The sequence below is a fragment of the Medicago sativa genome, chromosome 6 (assembly GCF_051527215.1).
Source record: "Medicago sativa cultivar Bolivia chromosome 6, Bolivia_mono, whole genome shotgun sequence".
Classification (NCBI taxonomy): Eukaryota; Viridiplantae; Streptophyta; class Magnoliopsida; order Fabales; family Fabaceae; genus Medicago; species Medicago sativa.
In genome coordinates this window covers 21563272-21590899 of record NC_140754.1, presented here as the reverse complement: position 1 = coordinate 21590899, position 27628 = coordinate 21563272, and the positions used below count along the sequence as shown (strand labels likewise).

Below are 27628 nucleotides of genomic sequence, written 5' to 3'. Positions count from 1 at the left end.
TTGGACCTAAAGAAGAGAAGCTTCTTGTCTTTGATTACATGAGTAGAGCAAGCCTAGCATCATTCTTTCACAGTAAGCAAGTAGTTCTTAGAATTCATTTGAGTTTGAGTTTTTTTTTAATTATATGTTCCAGAGGATCATGATTAGAAGGCTCATGTTTCAACTTTGTATTATAATTTTTGGCCATCCGATCTTGATTCAATGGTCCAGATCATATGATTGTTATACTAATGAACAAGATTAGCAGACCGATATTCCATCTTTGGATTATCATTATGGACTCCATTTATTAAAGTTGGAACATGGACTATCCGATCTTGATTCAAAGGTCAAGACTCCAGATCACATGATTGCGTGATTTCCTAACCGCAAGTAAACCGAAACTTACTTAGAAAACATTGCTTTTATCTCTTAATTTATATGATAATACAGATATGATATTTGAATTTCTAAACATGTATTTGCAGCTCACAAACCAGATATTGTCGTCGAATGGCCAACAAGGATGAAAATAGCAATCGGAATCACTAATGGACTATGCTGCCTCCACAACCAAGAGAATATAGTACATGTTATATCAATTGCCATTTAAACAAAGATGCTTCTTCAATTGATTAATGATGTGCAAATATAGTTGTTTTTTCCTTTCCCCCCCTCCCCTTTCACGAAATGAGTATACAAAATGTTTGCATTAATATTCTATTTTTTAGAGGAAGGAATACATATTCTTAAATGTATCCTTTACTTTGGTTTGGGTTCAGTGATTTATTCCTTCATATTTTTATACACAAAATGTGTGCATTAAAAAATGACACAATGGGAGAAAACATATTCTTTTTTTTGAGAGGAAGGAAAACATATTCTTATATGTATCCTTTTACTTTGGTTTGGGTTCATTGGTTCATTTTCTACTTCTATGTATTGAAATGTCATTGCAATGAAAAGAAACATTACAGTCAATTTCTAATTCTCTCATATCTGTTCCTTTTCCTTCCTTTGTCTCCAACATTTCCTTCCCCCATCAGGAGTTTCTACCTGTTTTTGGTAACATATTTTTATATTATATGTATCCTTTACTTCTTTGCAATTGCATTAACTCTTGGTGATCAAGGGTGTGTCAGAAAAAAATTGATGGTATTATTATCAATTGATTAGATGTTTTACTTGACCATGGATTTTTCTATCCTTTATTACCATCTGTTGATTATATGTTTTAAGCTATTTATAACAAACCAGCAAGTCATCAATATTCTAAAACTAATGAATCATTACTTAATGTCAATATAGTCATTCCACTTTTAATGATGATCATTTTGGGCTGGATCATTGTTCTTTTGGGCTTCCTAGTTGCCACTTCATTATTGCGCCGTGGTCAAGGAACACGTGATCGGGCGGGTCTTATTCCTGAGGTTGAGGTACTAATAAACTTCTATGAGTTTTAACATCTTAGAATTGCCTCTGATTCTGCTTCTATATGAATTTGTATTTCCTCAGGGAAGTAAGGCATCGCCAGATGGAATTGTTGCTGGAACCTCTAACTTGGAAATGCAGCCATTAGGGGTCTCTGATGTAAATCATGTATGTGAAATATGTGCTTCTACTAATCCGTTTATATATTTATATATATAAACTCAGGGAAGGCACCTTTAACATTAGCCTTTACTTTACCTTATATTCTAATACTACAAGAAGCTGATATGTGAATTTGTATTACAACTTTATGTTTTAAATTATTTTTGCTTTTCAAACTCAGTCTTTGTTTACATTGAGGAAAAGGATTGTTTTGTAACTTATATCATTTTCAAGAAGCTGATATGCTTTGGTTTCTTCCCTTCCTAATTTCGTAGCATGGCATTTATCAAATCAAATGGCTCATGTACCTTATATATAATCTTTGATATGCTTATGTGTTTCCCAATTATTTAAAGGAAACATGACATAAGTATATGACATTTAGCATCCTTCAATGATAGACTACTTTGCTTTATCATGATTCTTCTAGTTTCTATAGCCACAATTGAGATATCTTTTTCAGTAATGAAAATTATCAAGACTAGGTTGAGAAACAAGATGGGAAGTGAGTTTCTAAATGATTGCATGACGATTTATATCAAAAGGAAAATTAGTGCAAGTATTAGTTTTGAGTTAGTTATTGATGATTTCAAGTTAGTTGGATCGCGTAAAGAATTATCTTAATTTTTTAAGATATGTAGTTTTTTTTTTTTGTGGTGGTCGGAGTTTGAACCCCGGACCTTGCATATTTTATGCATTGTCCATACCAACTAAGTTAAGCTCACGAGGACAAATATGTAGTTTAATTTTTTGATGAAATTTTGTGCTTAGTGTTTATTACAAAAAAAAAAAATGTTTAAATATTAGAGTTTATTTTATTGGCCCATCCAAGATATTTTTTTTGGCTCCGCCATTGTTTTCACATATATTTAGTTTTTTCTTTGTGAGGTCTCGCCTGAATATTTATGAAGAATCTAATACCTATGTTTTGTTAATAAGTTGAAGGGTGTAGCAGAAAGGGAAATGCCAAACAATACTCCTCAATCAAAGTATGATGTTTTTGTAAGCTTTCGGGGCGAGGACATCCGCAAGGTCTTTCTTAGCCATTTGGCTGCGGCTTTTTCTCGAAAGCAAATAAATGCCTTTGTTGATGACAAACTTAAGAGGGGAGATGACATATCACATTCACTTGTTGAAGCAATTGAAGGATCTCCCATTTCATTGGTCATATTCTCAGAAAACTATGCTTCTTCACATTGGTGTTTAGATGAGCTTGTGAAAATAATTGAGTGCAAAGAGAAACTTGGACAGATTGTAATACCTGTTTTCTACGGAGTAGATCCTACTGATGTACGACATCAAAAAAAGAGTTATGAAAATGCATTCTCTGAACATGAAAAAAGGTATAGTTCGTCTAAGGTGCAGATATGGAAACATGCTTTGGAAAATTCTGCTAATTTGTCAGGAATTACATCAAGTTTTCGGTAAGCTCTTTCAACCCGTACAGTTTGTGTGTTTTACAGTTATTCACCTTTTTTGAGAGGATATATATATATATATATATATATATATATATATATATATATATATATTATTTTTTTAAATAGACATTGGTGCTTATTAAAAAGGACAACATATATAGTATATATGTTTTACTGCTTAATTTTTAGGCTTAAATGCATTTTTAGTTCTCATATTTTGCTATAACCGCAGTTTTGGTTCTCCATTTTTTAATTGCCTAGTTTCAGCCCTCTATTTCAAAAAATTTGAACAAACTATGATTTTGACCATCCAATTTGATTACATGGCAATGCATTTGTTCATTCTCATCCAATTAGACCATTCATGTTCATGTCAAATCATCAAATTGGATGGTAAAAACTTGGGTTGATCAAAAGAATTATAAATTGGGAGGGCCAAAATTGTGCAATTAGAAATAGAGAAACCAAAGTTGTGGTTTTGTCAAAATAGACACACCAAAAATGCATGTAAACCTTATTATATTAATTAAGTTTACTTCCATTTATCCCTAAAAAAGACAAGGATACTTTCTTATATATTATTGACTGTTGCACCCCTTTCGGACAAGGATTAGATCAAACAAGACATTCACTGCACTAAAAAAAGTTTACTTCCTTATATATATCATTGGTTGTTGCACCTTTTCGCTCTTTTTGTTTTAAAGTTATTTACACATAAAAACCAATAAATTTTGTTACGCAAAATTATAAAATTCGTCACTTATCTGAATTCTATTATGCAAAAAAATCATCAAAAACTCATCAAATTCATAAACAAATCCAAATCTTCATCATACAAATTTAAAAACTCATATTTCATTAAAAAAATCTCATAAAAATGCTAAGATATTGACATTTTATAACATAAAAGACTAAATTGGGACAAAAAAAAATATAAAATGACGAAAGTGTTACCTAAAATTAAGTTAAGAGACAAATTATATAGTCTTGCCATTTTATTACTTTTGATCAAAGTGTTTTTTCTTTTCCTTATAACATCCTTAACTATTTATTATCTCGTTCTATCTATTTTTGTTTCTGCAATAAAAAATTAAAGATATTATTGACTTGCATTGAACTATGGAAGTATATTCTAATTTCCAAATGATATATAAATTTAATGACACTATTTTGAGACTTCTCGTTACATCCTTCAATCAATAGGAATGATGCCGTGCTGGTTGAAGAAATCACCAAAGTTATATTGATGAGGTTGAGTAAGCTAAAGAATTCACCAGTTAACTCAAAAAAACTTGTTGGAATTGACAAACCAATTGCACATTTGAAATCATTGTTAAAGAAAGAGTCAGAAAAGGTCCGTGTTATTGGAATTTGGGGTATGGGCGGTATTGGCAAGACAACTATTGCAAAAGAATTATATGACCAAATTTGTTCTGAATATGATGGTTGTTGTTTCTTGGAAAAGGTAAGTGAAGAGTTAACAAGACATGGAATGGAATCTTTAAAAAATAAACTTTTTTCTAAACTATTGGCAGAAGATGTGAAAATTGATACACCAAATTGGTTGCCTAGTGATATTGAGAGGCGGATTGGCCGCATGAAGGTTCTTATCGTTCTTGATGACGTCAAGGGTACAAATCAACTGGAAAAGTTATTTGGAACTCTTGATTGGTTTCAATCAGGTAGTAGAATAATTGTAACAAGTAGAGATAAGCAAGTGCTTATTGCTAATGAAGTTTATGATCTATATGAGGTTGGGGTATTGGGTCCTACTGAAGAACTTGCGCTTTTCAACATGAATGCCTTTAAACAGAGTGATCTTGAAGTTGATCAGTTTTGTGATGTATCAAAGAGGGTGATCAATTATGCCAAAGGAAATCCATTAGTTCTTAAAGTTTTGGCTAGTATGCTTCGTGGAAAAAGTAAAGAAGTATGGGAAAGTCAGCTAGACAAACTTAAAAGACTGCCAATTCAAGAAGTTTATGATGTAATGATACAAAGTTATAATGATCTTGATTTTTTGGAGAAAAGTTATTTTTTAGATATTGCTTGTTTCTTCAATGGGTTGAGTTTGCAAGTGGATACCATGAAACTTTTATTGAAAGATTATGAAAGTGATAATTCCGTGGTTGTTGGGTTAGAAAGGTTGAAAGAGAAAGCTCTCATAACAATTTCTGAAGATAATGTTATATCTATGCATGACATTCTACAAGAAATGGGTCGGGAGGTTGTTCGCCAAGAATCTAGACAAGACCCTGAAAAACGCAGTCGATTATGGGATCCTGATGAAATTTATCATGTATTGAATAATGACAAGGTAAAAAATATGTAAATTTTAGATAACATTTGTCATGTTGGTTAAAAATGTGTCTTTCAAAGATTTTAATGTTTAATTTTACTTTCATGACTGCAGGGTACCAATGCTATTAGAAGCATAAGTCTGCCAACAATGAGGAAGCTAAAGTTAAGCCCTCATGTATTTGATAAGATGACCAAACTTCGATATTTGTATTTTCATGATATAGATCATGATTTCGCTGATGAGATGACCAAACTTCGATATTTGTATTTTCGTGATATAGATGGTTTCGATCGTCTTCCTCAATGGCTTCAATCTTTTTCAACTGATCTAAGATATCTTCATTGGATGCATTGCCCTCTAAAATCATTCCCAGAAAAGTTTTCTGCAGAGAATCTTGTTATATTGAACTTGTCATATAGCCTACTGGAAAAGCTTTGGTGTGGAGTGCAGGTAACTGGATATGTGTCTTCCAAATTAATTCAAGGAATTTTAAATTAATTACGTAAGCCTATTTTTGATCTCACCATCTTTTTTTTTTTTTTTGGTAACAGGATCTAGTTAATTTAAAAGAAGTTACACTCTCTCGTTCACGATACTTGAAGGAGTTACCAGACTTTTCAAAAGCCACAAATCTTAAGGTATTGAACCTACGTGAATGCTTTTCCCTTAAAACATTAAGCAGCATACCTTCAAGCATCAAGAATCTTACAAGTCTGAGAAAATTAGACATACGATTTTGCGCAAAGCTCCTGGTTCTACCCGAGCTTCCTTCATCAATCGAAACTCTACTTGTTGACACATGTAGATCACTGAAGACTGTATTGTTCCCTTCAACAATTGCTGAACAATTCAAGGAAAACAAGAAAAGGGCTGAGTTCTGGAATTGCTTGAACTTGGATGAACGTTCTCTCATAAATATTGGGTTGAATGTTCAAATCAATTTGGTGAAGTTTGCATATCACAATCTGTTGACATCGGAACATGATTATGTTGAAAATTACAAAGTTGTGTTGACACCACCACATTTTGGTGACAACTTTAACTTTGGTTTTGATCAAGCAGCAGTGCATGTGTATCCAGGAAGTTATGTTGATTACAAAGATAACTTTGATTCTTATCAAGCATTGTATGCGTATCCAGGAAGTAGTGTTCCAGAGTGGTTGGAGTACAAGACAACAAAGGATGACATGATTATTGTTGATATCTCTCAACCTCATCTCTCCCCTTTGTTGGGCTTTGTTTTTTGCTTTGTCCTTGCTAAGGATATTCCATTTTTGCTCAAAATTAAATTGAAAATCACTACAATTGAGGGTGACGATGAAAAGGATGGTGTCGATATCAACTTTTATCGGCATAATATTTTAGATCATGTGTGCATGATATACGACCAACAATGTTCTCAGTACCTAACTAGAATAGCAAAAAATCAGACAAGCTTTAAAGTCAAGGTTACAGCAAAGACAGAAAACATTATACATGGAGAAAGAGAAGTGATGGCGTTAAAAGGGTTTGGCATGAGCCCCATAAACCAGTCAACATATCCCAATCTCATTCAACAAATGGAATACAATTATGCTGAAGGAGAGAGGAAGAAGAATACTTCTTTATGAATGAACAAAGGAAATAAAAGAAAAAGAAAAAGAAGGTGAGACAAAACAAGTGTGTTGAGGAAGCAAACAAAGTGTGACAAAAGCCTTCCAATGTTGGGAAAAGTTATTTGTTTTCTAGTGTGTCACTTATTGACTTTTATGCAAAGTTTACTGTGTTGAAATAATTAAATATTATGCAAAGTTTACTGCTTATGAATGGCTCCTTCAAAAAAAAAAAAAAAAAGAGTGTATGAATGGTCCCGTTGCCTATTTGAAGCTAAAAATAATAATACTAATTTTTAATTTGTATATATGTTTAACCGAAGATGATTTTGGTGATGACGTGTGTGTATATACCTAAAAGATGATTTTAGGCATTTAACTGAGAACTTCTAAAATTGATTTTTCTTTGTAACACATAAAAGTGTAAATTCACTTAAATAACAAAACTAAGATTTGTTGAATCGTAGATTCGTTGAAGGAGAACCAATGTGTGGTGGCTTTTAGGTAAACAATTCAGACACTTTAGGGATTCAATCTCCTGCTCTTGCGCATAGAGAAAAATTAGTTCGTCGGAGGAAGCTAGCCTTATTGCCCAACATATTTCTTGACGAAAGATTAACAAAAATATAAATATATTAATATTCATTTCATATACACTTATGTTTGACAAAATGTATTTTGATTGGATGATACATATTGAAAGTACTTTTGGCCGTATAATGCTGACATAGTGACACAAGTTTGAAGCCAAATTTGACAAAAAGTTCCTTTAACTATAGAAAAATATTTTTAAAATTGATTTGTTTGAGTTTATTTATCAATATAAACCCTTGTGAGACAATTCATGATATGTCTATAAGCTAGACATATCAAGTTTTTGTGTGTTAACCCTCCGGCTCCTAAGAGCACCTCCAACGGCTTCTTTTTCAGGTTCGTCCGCCAAGTGTAACTTCAAAGATGAGTATTTTGTCAAAAATCATCCTTTAGAGTTCGCCAGCTGTAATTATCGCCAGCTGTAATTAACGTTACTTTGAATAAAAAACTAATAACAGCTGGAAGGCTTTTCGTTAGCTTTCGAGGCAAAGACATCCGCGAGGATTTTCTTAGTCATTTTATTGAGACTTCTCGTCGAAAGAAATTAAAACCCTTTGTAGACGATGAAATTAAAAGGGGAGATGAAATACCACAATCACTTGTCAGAGGAATCGAAGGATTATTAACTTCCTTGATCATAATCTCACAAGACTGTGCTTCTTCATGTTGGTGTTTGGAAGAACTTGTCACAATACTTCAATGCAGAGAGAAATATGGACAGATTGTTATACCTATTTTTTATTACCAAATGAATGTTTTCACTTGAAATTCCAGCTTTTAAGTTTCAATTCAACATAGGTTTGTCAATTATGCAACCTTGTAATAATGATGCTATAGGATTTAGTTTGGACACTCTTTTGTTAACTTATTATTGAACAATGAAGAAAAGATTGATAGCAAAGTTGATAACTTGCAGCACAAGAAATAAGCTTAGAGGACATTTTAGTATTTTAATTTGTTCTCTTTTGGTTCAGTTATAGTTAGTTACTAGGCTTATGTAACCACATGTATAAATACCTATGTACTCATTCAATAATCAATAAGATTTTTCCCTCTTTCATTCACTTCATAATATGGATCACTCCTTTTTTTAGTTTAAAAGATCTTACTTGCAAAATTCACGCACACTAAATGTTAGAACTTGTCTTGGGGAACTGTTGCAAAACTTGAACAAGAAGATAAAAATGAATATGATGAAAAGTGCACATAAATTCCAAAGCATGTGTGGGCACACTAAACTTAAGGTTCGATTCGCCCCCACCAGTTTGTGCCAACCGAATGCAAATGGGTATACTTGCACATTCACACCAAACGTATCAATCAATGTAGTTTACAGAATAAAGTTTCATCAATTACTCTTTCTCACTGATTAAAGAAGAAATGATTTCGTATTATTTTTTATAGAATTTGGACTCACAAATGTGATTTTTTGTGTGAAAAAATCCATGTGAACTTTGTTTCAATGGTCCGGATCATGTGATTGTTGTTGTACCAGTGGATCAAGATTAGAAGACTGATGTTCCAACTTTCTATTATTATTGACTCGATTTATTAAAGTTGGAGCTTGGAATATCTGATCTCAATTCAAAGAATTAGACTCTAGATCATGTGATTGTCTTTAATAATTGATATCTTGACTGCATTGCATTTATCTCTTAATTTATATGACAATGCTTCTTATTAGAATATAGTGTGAAGATAACTTGGAGAGAAAGTTATCTAGATAGCTTGGAGAGCAAGAAAGTTGATAGGCCAAACCGCAAGTGCACGGTCTATCGAAGTAATAGTAGTAAGAGAGTATCGTTCCGCTAGGGAGTTGTTCAATATAATTAACTTTTAGAAAATGATTAGAGGAGAAGAAAGTTATAAAAAGGAGGTTTAGTTGGCTGAAGGTAAATGACAATAATATAAAAGGGCCTTAGGATCATTGGTTCGTCATAAAAACGAATCCTTCACAAGCAAGCCTTAAACTTATAATTCTACGTTAGTCTTAATTTCTAAAGACAAGTTTCTCTTTAGCATATCAAAGATTCTCTCGAAGTCAGTGAGTGTATCCCTCCAACAACCACACCTATTCTCATGGGTGATTGCCTTTGGGTCCCTTGAAGATCGAAACTTTATATGTCTCAAGGTTTGCTAGACTATTCATCGTAGACATGGGGGAAGAAGAGAGAAAACAATAAAATAAATTGCGAGAAAGAAAGTAAAGAAATAAAAGAACTTTAATGAAATAATTGTCACTAAAATATTCTAAGAAAAAGGTGAATGTTTATGATGGAGAGCCACTCTATTTATAGCTTTACAATAGACTTAAAATCTAAGCAACTATAAGGGCTAATCAGTAAAACTACAACAGAGTAACTTGGGCTTGAAGAAAAGCAGCAAAAGAGCTCCTGGAGGGTGGCACGGCCGTGCCAATGTTGGCACTGCCTGTGCAAAGCTTCTGACTTGTGGGAGACATATTTTTGTCTCCGTATCTTCGTATATTTGCACCGTATTTGCTCCAGTCCACCTTCCACCATATATTCATTCCTGAAATAAAATAAAATGCAATTTTAAGTAAAAGATTCAAAAAGGAAATAAATTTGCAATAAAATAAAATCAAATCTAAATAAAACTAAACTAAATAATGCATTAAAACAGACTAAATTATGACTCATTACAAGTTAGTTAGGGAGTTAGTTACTCCAACTCACTTCTATAAATAGCTCTCACCATTGTACTCATATTCATATCTTTTATCAAATCTATTGATTCTCCTATGAGTCTGTATGGTTATCTCTCACATGAATACTACTATGCACTCTCTCTAGCTGATCACTATGACCTTTATCCCTGGGATTCCATGATTCCTAACATGGTATCAGAGCGATACCCTAGGGATGAAGATGATGATGCTTCCGCTTCCGGTTCTGACATTGATGAAGATGAAGATTCCGTTGATGCAGATTCTGCTCCTGCAATTCAGGAACCTTCATTTTCTCATGATTACATCCGATTTGGCAGTTTCGATTTTCCTATCATTCCGGTTTCTACTCCTTCAATCAAACCAAAATTTGATGGATTTTCCGTCAAGATTGGTGAGATTTCATGCGTTCTTGTTACTTCTTGCAACGACATCGTCGATGATGATGATTATGTGTTAGTTGTGCACGAAGATGATGAGAAATTCCAAGTTCTTGAACCTGAATTTGAAGAATCGCTACTCTGATTTTGTTGTTTCTGAAGCGTCGGAAGAATTCGTCATTCACGCAACTCTGGCGAGATTGAGGAGCTATGTTTACGGCGTCGTCGCCGCGAGACCTTCCGCCTTGTGGTTGTTCGTCGGAAAATAGACTGAACCAATTGCTTCTGATGATGACAACAAGATTCGTTCCTTTCAGTTACATGACGAATCAATCGTTGATTTTGATCCCGGCGGACGAATTAGTTCGTGTTTGATGTTCTCTGTTTTCACAATGCTTCGTCAAATTCGCTTCCGGTTGTGGTGGATACCATGGGACAGAGGGAAGCAATCATTCTCTGATGAAACTCTCAATCGCATTCTTTGCCAACGTTTATCAGAAGTTCGTTCCTAGAGAAGCCTGTTTGGGAAAGCAATTTTTCTGCAACTCTCTTATTCTCATAATCACGTTTCCAGATTTTTTTTTTGCAGCATCGAGCTTTGTTTCTGATTCTTCCTTGCAGAATTGCAAAAGCGCGCTTTGGAGAAGATCCTTTGATTCACGATTTTGAAGAAGCTGTTTCTGGCAAAATCGTGTTTTGTATAATCACTCTTTTGCAGAAGCTGATTGCAAGCTTTAGGAAGAAAGAAGAAGAAAGCGCGTTTGGCATCAGTTGTCTTTCATTCAGAAGCAAGTTGTTCATCAGTGGTTCTGGAGTTTTCATTCAGAAGTCGTTTTTTGTTCAGAAGCCGTTTTGTTCATAAGCTGGTTTCTCTGTTCAGAAGCCATTTTGTTCAGAAGCTGGTTACTCTGTTTAGAAGCCGTTTTTTGTTTCTGCTGCAACTCAGATCCCCAGCAACGACAACTTCCGATTGTGCACATGGGCTTCATCACTTTGTTGGACTACATTCTGGGCTTGCTTATCATTTCCTACTAGTTTTATTTTACTTAGCTTACCCCCTAGTTTGCTTAGTTAATCTAGTATGAATAAATTGTAATTTTCATGGTATTTCAAACTCAAATTGGTAAACTTTCCCACTTTGAGTTTGATGGGGACTATTAGAATATAGTGTGAAGATAACTTGGAGAGCAAGTTATCTAGATAGCTTGGAGAGCAAACAAGTTAGTTAGGGAGTTAGTTACTCCAACTCACTTCTATAAATAGCTCTCACCATTGTACTCATATTCATATCTTTTATCAAATCTATTGATTCTCCTATGAGTCTCTATAGTTATCTCTCACATGAATACTACTATGCATTCTCTCTAGCTGATCATTATGACCTTTATCCCTGGGATTCCATGATTCTTAACACTTCTTATTCTGATATTTCTAAACATATACTTGCAGCTAACGGACCTGAAATTATCGCCGAATGTAAAACAAGGATGAAAAGATGCTCACCTGAAGCGACATACTATTAGATGAGTAAACAAATCCTCACATCGCAGATTTGGTCTTTTAATGACAACTTCAGCCAACAAAAACATCATTGCTATAAAAGGAAGTCTTGCCTACAATGCACCGGAGATTTTAACCACAAAGAAACCTACCACAATGACCGATATTTACAGCTTTTGTTATCCTTTTGGAGATTTAAACTGGTAAACCTCTCTGAGAACCGACCAATGGCATGGAGTTGCCTCAATATGTTGCATCTATAGTTAAAGATGAATGGATTAATGAAGTGTTTGATTTTGAACTCATGAGGGATGCACCATCCATAGGAGATGAATTGCTTAATACAATGAAATTGGCTTTACATTGTGTTGATCCTTTACCTTCTGCTAGACCTGAAATTAAATACGTTTTGCAGTAATTAGAAGAGAATAAGTTGAAGTTGGAGCTAAGGTTTAAACAAATGAATAAAGTGAAGTAAATTTTGAGTTACTTGAATTAGTGGAGAAAGGATGATACAAATTAAAAAAATTATTTTATTTGTTTCATTGATTTCATTATATATGTATATAGGATGTGAGAATTTTGTTGTAGAAGACTGAAATAAAAAAGAGAAAAATCATCAACAGTAGTTAGCCACTTGAGCTGAAATCAGGTGATAGTTAATTCTGTTCAGATCCTAAAGCAACATCATGAAGCCAGTGCTAGACTCCTTTGCATTTGGTGATATGTTCTTATATACCAATGAAGCCCCGATACCGATACGATATCAATACGGGATGTTTTTCAAAATTTCCGATACGATACGGTCTTGATACGTTATTAAAAAATTAAATATAAAATTAATAATATAAGTACACAATGTATGAACATAACTAAAAATGATAATAAACAAACATTCACAATAATGAAAATGATCAAAACAGGTGACAATTACAAAAAATTTCCTCACAAATTATAATATAGCTACATATCATTAGTACCATCCAAATTAAATAACATCATCAGTACTATCAAAAAAGAACACCATGGTCTAATGCTGGCTACTTAATAGTTAACATCAATTGTGTCAAGAGACAACTATGGTAATCAAGGAATAATGTAGCTTCCTACTTTGGTTCATCAAGAGACAACTCTTCTAATTTAATTCCAACACCATCAAGGAGACAACTATACTAAGCTTTGAACATAAGAAATGTATTCTCAGCCCAACTTGAGTCTTTAGCTAGAAAACCTTCCATTTTAATTCCCACCATGAGGTTTCTGTTGGAAAAAAACTATTAATGATAGAGCGAAGCTATTTGTAGCGAACAAATGCATCACAAAGGTACTGCGAATTAACGGCAACCGTTGAATCTTTTGGATAAATTGGAATACATGGGTAGATGAAAATAGAAAAATGTTATATGCTACACTGTTACGTTTGTCGTGATGTTCCCGTGAATTATATTTTCGGGACAAGTAGCATTTTCCTTAATGATATTTTCATTTTGACTTCCAATTTGATGCCCGTTTAAATGCCGGTTTTGGTTCAGGCAAGTCACATAACTCGAAAGAGATTCATTATTCAGAATCAGAAATCAAAGGAATAAAAACATGTGTTATCACATAACATAAGAGAACACTTACAACTGCACAAGGTAATGCATAAATGCTGAATTCTGATATAGCTTCAATCAATGATCTGTTAATTTACCACTTAGTGCAACCTTTTTGGGGAAAATACTTCATCAACCCTTGGGGCTAAATTTAAATCTGATTTTTTTTATACCTCAAGAAGATTCTTTTTACCCACGGTAAAAAGTTTCTGGAGTAAAAAAAAAGCAGATTTAAAGTTATCCCAAGGGTTGAACGCTTCCCCAAGTTGGCTACTCACTATTTTACCCCGAAGAAGTCTGATCACTTTTGCCTAAAGAGACTATTGAAAAAAAAAAAAAAAAAAAAAAGAGAAATAGAGGGAGAGAGTGAGGAGGGGAAAGTGATATGGTGTGAGGAAATAGGGAAGTATGGAGGGGTATTTATAGGTGGGAATGGTAGTATATGTTGTAAATACCATTAATGTGGTAAAAAAATGTGTCAAATGGACAAAAAAAATGTGTAGATTGAATGTTGAAAAACTGACCAAAGACCAAAAAACGTTTGTTCTTCAGCTCTGACCACCGACCAACGTGCGTGAGTTAACTCACGCACATGTCAGTGGTGCGTGACTTAAGTCACGCAGGGGTATAACAGTAAATCATGCTTTCAGAAAGAGATTCATTATTCAGAATCAGAAATCAAAGGAATAAAAACATATGTTATCACATAACATAAGAGAACACTTACAACTGCACAAGGTAAAGCATAAATGCTGAATTCTGATATAACTTCAATCAATGATCTTTTAATTTACCACTTAGTGCAGATTCGCTAAATCCAACCAAAGATTTTAATGAAAAGTGGAAAATTATTAGAAAACTGAACAATAATGGTGACATAAACATTTTTTTTAGTCAAGGTAATGCATAAATGTTGAATTTAAAAGAGAGGGAATCTGACTCATTCACCCACCATTATAAAAACGAAGTAATTAATATTTTAATATAGTTAAATTAATGGAAAGTGCAAGTCACATGGTTTATACAAATATTTCCAGCAGGTAAACCGTTTGGCAAGTCAACCTTTCCCCTGACATAGAAAGAAAAGTGCCTGAAAAATGGTTTAATAAAATAATGGTAAAATTTCCTTCAAAAAAATAAAAATAAAATAACGGTAAAATTAATATTTGTCTTTGTCTATCTAATATACAAATTCAATGCGCCGTGGGAGTGTGAATGTGTATGTCTAAACTGTAAACTGTAAACTGTAAGGTCAATAACATTACCTCTTCCATATTTGAGATAAAGTTGAATCAGATCTATAGCAGCTAAAGCATTTCAGGTCAGTAATTTCCTGCTAATATGATTAATTGTATCATCCTCCTCCTTCTCCTTAACGTTATAACCATTAATCTTTTAATTTCTTTTCCCTTTCTTTCCTTTATTGTTGTGATATTCAAGGTTCCAATTCCATGCTATATTTGTCTCAAATATACATGATGTAATAACCCTGCTTATTGATTCCAATATATACCCAAAAACTTTAATATTTATCAATATACATGTTTTTAACTTACAGTTTATGAATTTAATTAAGATATATTTTTCTTAAAATAACACAAATTCTGTAAAAAAAAAAAAAAGTTATATATTGGTAGATGTTGTAATCCCTTTCGATATCTTATATAAGCAAAAAATCATTTTTTAGATTCATTGAATAATTAATGTATCAGATTTATAATATAGACTATATATATTAGTGATTCAATGAACTTGGAAAAAGAATCTTTGCTTATATATCATACTGGAGTGAGTAAATTTGTATGAGTTTTAAAAGTAAGACCAACCTTTTTTGTGACCATCCTTATATTCTATGTCTTACACACTTTTATGCAGAAAATTATAGTATAATAATAATACTAAAGATTTACAGTTAAAACTCTATAAATTAATAATGTCAGGACCGGAGAAATTTATTAATTTAGAGAGTTATTAATTTATCGATAAATTAATAATTATTAATTTAAAGAGTTTTTAAGTAATTATACTGTACATACCAAACAAAAAGGCAAATTAGTGTATGCCTCTTAGAATTACGTTGCAGCGAACCTTTGGACTCAACGTAAATTAGTAATTACTGTGTTCATATGCATTGGAAATCAATAATGACTTTTGAAGTACAGTAAATGTAATCAAGAGGAACAAATATGTTCAATGTATTCTTAATATATTTTTTTTCAGTTTCTATGAATTATTAATTTATGATTTTCTTGGGACCGAAAATTATAAAGGGATCTCCCGAAAAATTATTATCTTATTATTTTATCGAGTTTTTCAATTTTTTACATTGGCCCAAGTCGGGACCGGACAAATTTATTATTTTAGAGAGTTTATTAATTTACCGAGTATTAAATTAAAGAGTTTCTACTGTACTTTGTAGTAATCAATGTAAAGATTAAAGATTCATGAACCAAAAAAAAAATTAAAGATTCATTTTGGTATTTAAATGTGTGAGATGTTGTCAAAATAGTCTATAAATGCAACAAAATTAGAAAGGCGTACCTAATTGTGCACGTCTTTCATCAGCTGGTCTTTCGTTAGTTAGTTTGATCCTCGAATGTATCTTTTGTTAATCAACTTGGTCTATAGAGTTACTAACAAGGAGACTTGTGGATATATATATATATATATATATATATATATATATATATATATATATAATTTCAACACATTCAAGACCATTGTAACAACACATTATACCTTTATGGACCAAAATAATCGTTTACTCGCATAAATCCTACTTAGATATTGTTGTGTTATATGTTGGCTTGGAGTTTAAAGTCAATAATTGGATCAAGAAACAATCCTCATACATGTAGCTCTGACGGAATATGGCACAAATTACAAACAAAGAAGCTATGGTGGTCCATTATCAGTTGATTTAAGGCCAAATACCTCCCTGAGTCCTTTAAGTTTCACGTTTGTAACAGATAGGTCCTTTAAGTTTCAAAGGTTACAGATAGGTCCTTTAAGTTTCTAATGTTTCAGATAGGTCTTTAACGGAGGTTGATAGAAAGGACCTATCTGAAACAAACTCGAAACTTAAAGGACCTATCTGAAACCTTAGAAACTTAAAGGACCTATCTGTAACCTTTGAAACTTAAAGGACCTATCTGTTACAAACGTGAAACTTAAAGGACCTAGGGAGGTATTTGGCCCGTTGATTTAATTATATGTTTTACATGACCATGAATTTTTCTTTCCTTTATTATTATTTTTATTATTATCATCATCATCATCATCAGTTGATTAGAAGTTTAAAGCTATTCATAACAAACTAGTGAGTCACTAATCTTCTAGAACTAATGAATCACTACTTAATGACAATATATAGTCATTTCACTTTTAATGATGATATGGATCATTGCTCTCTTGGGCCTCCTCATAGTTGCCTCTTCATTTGAAACGAAGAAGTGATTTCACAGGAAGTAATGAAAGGAACTCTGTGAGGAGATCGTCCGGGAAGAACATCCGCGGCATGGCTGATTGTATGACCAGCTCCGATTCCAACACGAATGCGACAGAGTTGTAGTTCAAGGGGTCTCAATTATATTCAAATTTAATCGAATAAATAATGTATTTGGTCTCGATTGCAAACCTTATACATAATTTTTTAAGAGAAATGTTGGCGAGTATGAGATATTTTAAAAACGATAAATGGTGAGTTTTAATTTTTTTTTTTGGCCAAAAGGTAAGTATTAATGAATATGTGTGAATTCAATAAATTGAAAATAAAAATATTTGATTTTTTTTTTAAATTAATGACTTATTTTGAAATATTTTAAAAGTGATCGAGACACTCGTTAACAACACATTTTATTCAATGAACCAAATGATGTAAGATTTTTCCACATCGTATTTCTATTTCCACGTAAGTATATTAGTATCGTCTCCACATGGACTAGCGTATACCATAAGCCATTCAACGACATTTATCATCTTAAGTGTTTGGTTTAAAAGTTTGTTTGTGTAAAACTATCCTAACTAATTTTCATAAAAGTAAATAAAGACGAGATAGGATCATTTCTCTTAGGGTTAGTAGAGTTAATCAACCAAGCATAACAACTGCAATCTCATGATCAAATAACGGATTCTAGCTTTTTAAACGATATTATCACAATCACTCAACAACATTATTCATGTCAATGTCATGATTTCAATCGTTATTTATGTCTAAATAACTTCATGAGTTCAATCGTATCGTTTAATCGACGATTTCTCAATCTACTAAACGATCCAATAGCATTAAGTCCTTGATTAAAAAATGATTATCAAAACTTAAACCCTAGGTCTAGAATAAAAACTTAAACCCTAAGGTTTAACATCAACGTTACAGCAACGACTACAATATCCAACGTTGATGAAGTGGAGGAACAAAGACGAGAGGTGAAGTTAAAAGGGTTTGGCATCAGCCCCATATACCACTCAACATATCAAAATCTCATTCAACAAATGGGAGAGGAACAAAGGAAATAAAAGATAAATAAAGGTGCGACGAGTGTGACAAAAGTTGGCAAAGGAAGGAAGGAGGACGATAAAAGCCTTAAATGTAGAGAGCAGTTTTTTGTTTCTAGTGTGTCATTGTTTATTGTGTTGAAATAATTAAATATTTTGGTTGAGATAGACCACCTTTTGTTGAAATAATAACCTTATTTTGGTTTTACAAAAATTATTTCGATTTCAGCCAAATTAGTCATGAGGGGTTGAGCCTCCTTATGGCTGGATTCACCATCATCAGCATCAACAGGTGTATCTTATTTTTCATTTCAAGCTTTGGTACATTCTATGTAGAAAGTGACTTGCTCATGAAACACCATATTTACAATTACACCAAATTGATACTCCCTCCGTCACTTAATGTAGCCCCCCTTTGCTTTTTTCACATTTTTTAAGAAAAGTTGTCAGTGTAATTAATGTGTCTGTTTTGTGTATTAATATTACCAAATTGTCCTTTGTTTGTATGTGTAATAAATTTGACTATTCATATTTCAAGACAAATTAGTAATATTAATTAGGGGTATGTTTAGGAAAAAAGTAATAAATGCATCTAGTAATTTGAAAAGGAGTTTATATTTAGGGACAAAAATAAAATCAAATGGGTGTTTAGATATAAGGACGGAGGGAGTAGTTAAGGAAGTGCAATTACGTGACAAGATTTTTTTTTTTTCAAACATGAAGTCATAAATACAACACAAAACTCACCCATAACTCCGAGGTCTCAGGTTGGAACATAAGTAAAGATTTCCAACCTAACAATATCGGTATGGTCAGTTAAGCTAAACTTTACAAACTTCTGGCAAGAATAAATAGTGCTAATTGAGTTTTGTGTTAATTTTGATGAAATTTTTCTCTTAAATGATTTTATTTCAAAAATAATTTGTGGTAATTAGCCTCATTCGCCACCATATCCAACCATGGATTTGCATCCTTTCAGTGTGTGTAGTTTCATAGTGACAAAAATGATTTTGAATGAATTTATTATGTAAAATTGGTTTTACTTATAAGTGAGTTGTATGAAGTGATTAATGTTTAGTTAGATTCACCTAACATGATTTGAACAATAAATTTTAGTACAAAAATGATGTTTTAAGTCAAAAGTTATAAATCTTAGCTTCAAGTTATAATCAATTTAAAGGTAAAATCAATTCCTTCCCACATCACCTAAACATGTCAAAATAAATAGAAAATTGATCTGCTCTATCTCTCTAAATGAAGGGAGGAAAAATGATTACAAAATCTAAAATTAATAGAGAGATAGAGAGAAATTGATGGAGTGTAATTGAGAGGATTCAAATTCATTCAACCACCATTATTAAATTTTATTAATAAACTTAAAAGGAATGTGCATGTCACATGATAGATATCTGGCAAGTGTACCAAAACTATCGAAGTAGTAATAAATATCGATCCACAAGGACTGTGTTAATTTTAATTCTAGCAAGTGCATTATTTGTTAGGATGTGTAAAGATTATATTAGTTGCCCTAGGCAGAAGATTTTAGGTTCAATACTTGGTAAATAAAGTGCGAGAGAAAATTACTTTGAGATGAATGATTAAGCCAGTGAATCCGCTATTGCTTTATATGACTAGTTTACCTCTCTTTACTCTCAATTGCTATTCATTCTTTACGACAAATTAACTAAGTGGTTTTGATCAATCTCTTGACTCAAAACCCTTTCCTAAGTTATAACCCTATTAATCTCTTAACTAGATTGAATAACCGTGGAAGCAAAGTCAGAACGTTAATTTATATGTCATAACTCTCAATTTCCTCTCTCTAGGTTCCTAGTGTTGAGTTAAACAGAAATATTATTTCAGGATTAAAAGCTAGGGCTAGTAGTCATTCAATTCTTGAGATCAATTTATTTGATTGCAAGAAGCTAGGGTTAATAGTCATACAAACAATCGTATGAAAAGCAATGAACACAAACAATTTTGAATAAAGACTGAATAACATTGATAATAAAGAGAGTTCAACTACAAATTCATATATTACAATAGGTTCATCATGGCTCAATCAAACTACGAATTTAGCTACTCATAACTAAACAATCATAAGCATAAACAAGAGAAAACATACATAAATCCGACCAACGGAGAGTTGGTATGAGATTCAGGACTTGTTCTTCGGTCTCCTGGTGTCTTCTATGCTCAAAATCGCAGTAAAAATCGGTACCCTAATCCGTGCCTGCAGTGGCTTTATATAGAAAGAATTTTAGGGTTTCAGGAAAGCCCACCATCGTGCTACGTTACGAGAGCATCGTGGCACGATCACTTCATTAATCCTACGTGGCAGCAGACAAAACCTAGCATCGTGGCACGTTGCATATTGCTTAGTGCCACGAAAATTTCAGTGCTGAACCTTTGTCCCACGTTCATCAATCGTGCCACGAAATGTCATCAACGTGGCACGCTGCTTCATACTTAGGCAATTTTCCTATCTTTTCACAGTTTCTTCTCTTGAGCTCTTGTTCTTGTTTTGGTCTAATTTCACCATGAATTACATGTAGTTGACTCTCTCAATGCCATAATAAAGACATAAACATGACTAAAAACTAGTGTTGATGCATAGTCATCATCACATGTTCATACAAATTTTGTTGTTGTTGATGATACACGATTCATACAGAACTGTTTGGCAAGTCAACTTTTGCCACTGCTATTTTATACTTAAATAATGATGAAATTAATATTTGTCTAATATACAAATCCAATGCTTTGCTGGAGGATGAAATTAAAATGCAAGGTCAATGACACTGCTTCTTCAGATCTCTAGCAGCCAAAGCATTGAAGGTCAGAGATTGCTTTCTTATTGCTATGACATTAATTTAATTTCTTGTGATATTTTCTTTTCATTATTTTTCTGTTTCGTTCCGTTAATAACCTCGTGTTTCCCTTATTGTGACGTTCAAGGTTCTAGAGACGAAGAAAGATTGTTCAAAGTGCACTTGTTCCAGTTCAATGGCAAATTTGTGTTCAGGAGCCTCTCAAACAATATATGCTGTAAATACTATGCTTATCAATTTCAAATTTATAGTTATAAATTGATGCTGAAACTTTTAGATTTATCAACAAGACAGTATGTAATTATGGTTTTTAGTTCTATATTTGTAGATATTGTTAGAGCTGTAAAGTAAGACCAAAACTTTGTTGTGACCTTCCATATATTCAATGTCCTGCACAGTTTTACGCAGAAATCATTGTACTTAATTAATGATGTGGTCCCTTAAGTTATTTGTTGGTTACATTTTAGTCCCATAAGTTATTAACGTTACAATTTGGTCCCTTTAAGTCATCTTCCGTCAACCAAATAAATCCCCACCGTCAAAACCGTTAAGTCAATGTCTAAGGTGGATACATATTGCAAGTTGTCACGTCACCGTTCACATGTGGCTATTTAACGTTTTGACAAAAGACTGGCGGTGAGGATTTATTTGGCTAACATATACTAACTTAAGGGACCAAATTGTAACGTTAATAACTTATGGGACCAAAATGTAACCAACAAATAACTTAAGGGACCAAATCATTAATTAAGCCTAATACTAAAGATTTACTTTGCAGAAATTAGAGTAAACTGTCATTTTGGTCCTTAAAGTCAAGAATCGGGACTTGAAAACTTTTGAGTTTTGACAACTTAGAATTGCCTCTGATTCTGCTTCTGTTGATTTTCATTTCCTCAGAAGCAATACAAGCATTATGGAAGTAAGGCATTTCCAGACGGAGTTTTTGCTAGAACATCTAACTCGGATATGCGGCCATTATGGGACTTTGGTATTAATCATGTATGTGAAATATGTGCTGATACTCAATCATTTATAGTATATAAACTCGACTCTTTATAACATTAGTCTTTACCTTCAATCCTTCGCTTAATAAAACATTACTAGTTAAAGTCATAATCCAATCGTTGAATTTGATTAATTGGAGTTTCATTTTGGACCAAGAAACTGATATGTGAATTTGTATTACAACTTTATGTATTGAATTTTGTTATATACCCTAATACTACAAAATTTGTTCATGAACATGTCAGAATATGATTATTAAATAACTACCAAATCTGAATTCAGCTCTAAATTATTTTTGCTTTTCAAATTCAGTCTTGGTTTACATTGAGGAAAAAGGATTTTTTTTTAACTTCTAACAGTTTCTTTATATTTTTCTATCTATTTTTAACCATTATGTTTGTTTTATAAATTTGAAATCATGCATTGCGATAATACAGATAGAATAGTCTGTTTCTTATCAATACTTTATAGTATAATATTTTAATCTTAGTAAATATTCATGTCTGTAAAATAAGAAGTGGCAGCATGAGGTCAAAGGAACATATATTTGTTAGATTAATCCTGCTAATTCTATTGGTTTTCTTTTTAACCTTGTTTTTGCATTTCCTGTTTCTTCAGAGAGTTTCAAAGCATCGGTTAAACTTTAAGTCTATTGCAGGAGTTAAGAAGAGAGAAATGGCCAATAAAACGGTCACAGAGGTGATTGTTAAAGCTTATATTATATCTTCTGAATCACTATGTTACCAGAATATAATTCTATGTTAATCATAACATGTTACCAAAATAAACATTTTTAACTACCTGGCCTTAATGTAACACTTGTTAAAATGTTGGTCATAGGAATCACATCACTCTTTGATAATTAAGTAGTAGCAGTTTTTTACTTATTAAAAAAAAAGTAGTATCAATTTTTAAATGTCGCTATATTTTGTTTATGTTAATAAGGTGAAGGGTGTAGCAGAAAAGGCAATGTCAAACAATGCTCCTGAATCAAAGTATGATGTTTTTGTAAGCTTTAGGGGAGAGGACATCCGCCACGGCTTTCTTGGTCATTTGGCTAAGGCTTTTCCTCAAAAGCAAATAAATGCCTTTGTTGATGAAAAACTTAAGAGGGGAGATGACATATCACATTCACTTTTTGAAGCAATTGAAGGATCATTCATTTCATTGATCATATTCTCAGAAAACTATGCTTCTTCACGTTGGTGTTTGGAAGAACTTGTGAAAATAATTGAGTGCAAAGAGAAATATGGACAGATTGTAATACCTATTTTCTACGGGGGTAGATCTTACAGATGTACGACATCAAAAGAAGAGTTATGAAAATGCACTTGTAGGGCATGAAAAAAAGTATATTTTGTCAAGGGTTCAAAAATGGAGACAAGCTTTGGAAAAATCTGCTAATTTGTCAGGAATTAAGTCATTAGATTTTCGGTTCGTTTTTTCCTCTCCGTAAATTTTCAATATTTTCTAGTAGCTATATATTTACTTGTTTCATATATAGATAATAGGTCTGCATGCAGCCATAAGCTCATTTGCTTGAATAGAAAAAAGACATAACCTTTATTTTCTCTATTTAACTAGAGTGCATTCATATTAATTATATGTTTACATCCTTAAGTTGTTAGTTGTTAATTTGCTAGAACCTTTTTGTGCTGGGATTAATATGAATGTAAGTATATTGAGGGGTTAATCGTTGATTCCCGATTGGAGATACTTTACATCCGCAAAAACAAAAATGGCTTGATTGTGATTATTATGGTTTTAATTTGGACCAACATGGTCTGTAATAATTTTTTGTTAAAAGGTGATTACTCTTTAAGCACTATTAGAGATTGCTCACAGGCACCTACCCAACGACAGTTAATTACCGCTCAAATCACTTTTTAAATTGGTATATAGTAGTGATCTAAAAAGTTATTTGAACGTTAATCAATTACCATTTGTTACTTTTGAGGTGCCTAAAGAGAAAGGGAAGGGAAGGGAAGGAATGTTCCATCATGGGTGTTGAACCTCTCATTACAAACTTCCAAACAAATAAGTTTATAGTAGTGACTTTAACTATGGAGCACCAACAGTTAAATTCAATGTGTCTAGTGTTTGAGACGGGTCAGTCTCCGAAACCTACACAACACATACGGTTACATTTAATCACTTCTATTTTCTTAAATTATTACCAGTGTCAATGTCATGTTCGATATCTATATCAGTGTCAGTGTCATTTAATATTCACATGTCTTTTTCTTTTGTTGTATAGGAATGATGCTGAGCTACTAGAAGAAATCATCAATCTTGTGTTGAAGAGGTTGAGTAAGTACCCTATTAACACAAAAGGATATATTGGAATTGCCAAACCAATTGCACATTTAGAATCATTGTTACGTCAAAAGTCAAAAAAGGTTTGTGTCATTGGCATTTGGGGTATGGGAGGTATTGGCAAGACAACTATTGCTGAAGAAGTTTTTAACCGAAGTTGCTCTGAATATGAAGGTTGTTGTTTTTTGGCAAAGGTGAGTGACGAATTAGGAAGGCATGGAATAGCATTTTTTAAAAAAGAGCTTTTTTCTACACTATTAGCAGAAGATGTGAAAATCGATTCACCAAATGGGTTGTCTAATAATATTCAGAGAATGATTGGCCGTATGAAGGTTCTTATTGTTCTTGATGATGTTAAGGAAGTAGATCAACTAGAGATTTTATTTGGAACTCTTGATTGGTTTCGATCTGATAGTAGAATAATTGTAACAACTAGAGACAAGCCAAGTACTTATTACTAATGAAGTTGATGATATATATGAAGTTGGGTTACTGAATTATAGCGAAGCACTTGAGCTTTTTAATTTGAACGCCTTTAAACAAAGTCATCTTGAAATGGAGTACTATGAGCTTTCAAAGAAGGTAATCGATTATGCTAAAGGAATTCCATTAGTTCTTAAAGTTTTAGCTCATCTGCTTCGTGGAAAAGATAAGGAAGTATGGAAAAGTCAGCTGGACAAACTTAAAAGACTGCCAAGTAAAAAAGTTCATGATGTAATGAGACTCAGTTATGATGATCTTGATCGTTTAGAGCAAAAGTATTTTTTAGATATTGCATGTTTCTTCAACGGGTTGAGGTTGAAAGTGGATTACATGAAACTTTTATTGAAAGATTATGAAAGTGATAATTATGTGGCTGTTGGGTTAGAAAGGTTGAAAGATAAGGCTCTTATAAATATTTCTGAAGATAATGTTATATCTATGCATGACATTCTACAAGAAATGGGTCGGGAAGTTGTTCGCCAAGAAATGGGTCAAAAATCTTACAAGACAAAGAAAATTAGACATACGATTTTGCTCAAAGCTTGTGGCTCTACCCGAGCTTCCTTCATCAGTTGAAACTCTACTTGTTGAATGTGAATCATTGAAGGAAAACAAGAAAAGGATCGAGTTCTGGAATTGCTTGAACTTGGATGAACGTTCTCTCATAAATATTGGGTTGAATGTGCAGATAAATTTGATGAATTTTGCATATCGACATTCAGTGGCACTGTTACATCATGCTAAAAGCAATGAAAGCAATGTTAATTACAATGATAAATTTGATTTTTACAAAGCAGTGTATTTGTATCCTGGAAGTAGTGTTCCAGAGTGGTTGGGGTACAAGACAACAAAGGATGATATGATTATTGATCTCTCTCCTTTTTTCCTCTCCCCTTTGTTGGGCTTTGTTTTTTGCTTCATCCTTGCAAAGGACTCCCAATTTTGTAACCAAATTGAATTGAACATCACAGTTGATGCTGAGGATGATGATGAAAAGGATGGTGTCAGTATCTACATGGATAGGCCATTTTTTTTCTAGTTTTACAGATCATGTGTGCATGATATACGACCCACCATGTTCTCGCTACCTAACGTAACTACCATGGCAGAAAAGCAGATAAGGTTTAAAATCAAGGTTAAAGCAAGGACAACACCCGGCTTTGATAGGGAAAGACCAGAGGTGGAGTTAAAAGGGTTTGGAATCAGACCCATAATCCCCTCAAGAGATAAAAACATCGTTCAAAAAATGGAATTGTTTGATCATATTAACAAATGGAGTAGGGTTTGGAGTATGTACTATCTGATCTTTATTCAATGGTCCAAATAACGTAATTGTGTTTAATGTGTATATAGGATGTGAGGATTATTGTTTAACTAGGTGAATAATGAATGTGTTACAAATTGCTAATATAAACTAATTAGATGGTTTTCTTTTCTTTGCATTAAGAAATATATACACAAAATTTGTGCATTAAGAAATGAAACAAATTAAAGACGGTCTAAGAAAATGAGGTCAAGAATAAACACACACACACACAAAGAAGAATACAGATCAAACAGTAGAAGCACATAAATTCCTGAAATACAGAAGAAATAAGCATGCTTCTTTGATCAACATAGTACCTTCTCTGACAATGACCTCTCTCATATACTCAACTAAGTATAAGTATATTTTTGGAATAATTATTTATAAGGAAGAATGTTAAAATATTTGTATAATCACTATATAAGTTTTCAAAATAAGAAAATTGCCAGCAACAAATCAGTTCTTGGTGTAGATGTCCTTCTTCTACTCTACCTTTGGAGAACACTGTCAAGATTTATGCTGGTTGAAGCTAGTTTACAATCACGGAAGATTAGATTTTGGGTAAGATAATTGTACAAATTCCTCAAATTATCTTTTGCAAAAAGAAAATAATATATGTTTTTCAATTTATTTTTATCTAATTAATAATGATGATTGTTTTGCAAAGTCAAACTTCTTGGATCTTTGATTATCTTTGTAACATCTCGAAATTCATAAAGTAGTAGTATTAATAAATTAAAAATTCCTCAAATGAATATTGGATTAAAAGGCTAAATGCAAGATAAATATTTTTTAAAATAAATATTATTTATGAATCAATTTTCAAAGTGAGAAGGTGTCCACCATGGTAGCAAAGTACGAAGGGAAGGAGATATATCACAACATGAGTTTAAACAAACTTAATATGGTATAAATGCATTTTCAAGACTCTCAGGAATTTAAATTCCACAAAACCAAGCAAGTTCAATTGGCGAAAGTCTAGGATGCACTAAGGAAATGAAACAATTCAGAGTAGTTGCTCATTTTGTTTTAGGATTTCTTGATTAAGGATAATGTTTCATTGTATAATTTTTCTTTTCTATGAATTTGAGAGTTGAATTTAACAATTGCATCCTTGAACAAGAAATCACAAAACCCTATTGTAATAGTTTTGTAAATTCAACTCTCAAAACCATACAAAAGAAAACGATACAATAAAGCATTATCCTTCACCAACATATCCCAAAACAATAAGAGCAACGACTCTGTTTTTATTAATTTCCTATGTGCATCCTAAACTTTCACAATTAAATTTACACCAGTTGATTTGTTTAGTGGAATTTGAACTTTTGAGAGACTTGAAAATAGTTTAAACTCAAATTGTGATATCTCAATATGAAATTGTGAAATCTGATTCATAAACAAATAATATTTAATTAAAAAAATTGATCTTGACACTAGGCCTTTTATACAAATTTTATACAAAGTTATAAAAACCAACCAACATGTTAAACCAAAGAGACCTTTAAATCATAGTTTAATCGGATCAATCACAATTTAATCAGATGAAAA

The 27628-nt window shown here is 32.5% G+C and overlaps 1 protein-coding gene and 1 pseudogene across 3 annotated transcripts; both read left to right on the top strand.

Annotated features, from left to right (window-relative positions):
- The first annotated feature begins 819 nt into the window (after positions 1-819).
- On the top strand, positions 820-7193 carry LOC146913663 (toll/interleukin-1 receptor-like protein). Of its 2 annotated transcripts, XM_085716899.1 has the most exons (7): positions 830-1044; positions 1288-1409; positions 1495-1578; positions 2518-2996; positions 4197-5310; positions 5407-5745; positions 5847-7193. In XM_085716899.1, the coding sequence occupies exons 2-7, from the start codon at positions 1302-1304 to the stop codon at positions 6903-6905; spliced, it is 3183 nt and encodes a 1060-aa protein (XP_085573025.1). In that variant the 5' UTR covers positions 830-1044; positions 1288-1301; the 3' UTR covers positions 6906-7193. The 2 variants fall into 2 exon arrangements, with proteins under 2 accessions (XP_085573026.1, XP_085573025.1); XM_085716900.1 differs by lacking the exons at positions 4197-5310; positions 5407-5745; positions 5847-7193 and having other exon boundaries at positions 820-1415; positions 2512-3000.
- A 13895-nt stretch (positions 7194-21088) lies between these two features.
- Positions 21089-26098, top strand: LOC146913662 (disease resistance protein Roq1-like; annotated as a pseudogene). Its single transcript, XR_015016565.1, has 6 exons — positions 21089-21184; positions 21865-22002; positions 22591-22671; positions 22918-23269; positions 23310-23406; positions 24230-26098. The product of XR_015016565.1 is annotated as a disease resistance protein Roq1-like (transcript).
- The last annotated feature ends 1530 nt before the right edge of the window (positions 26099-27628 follow it).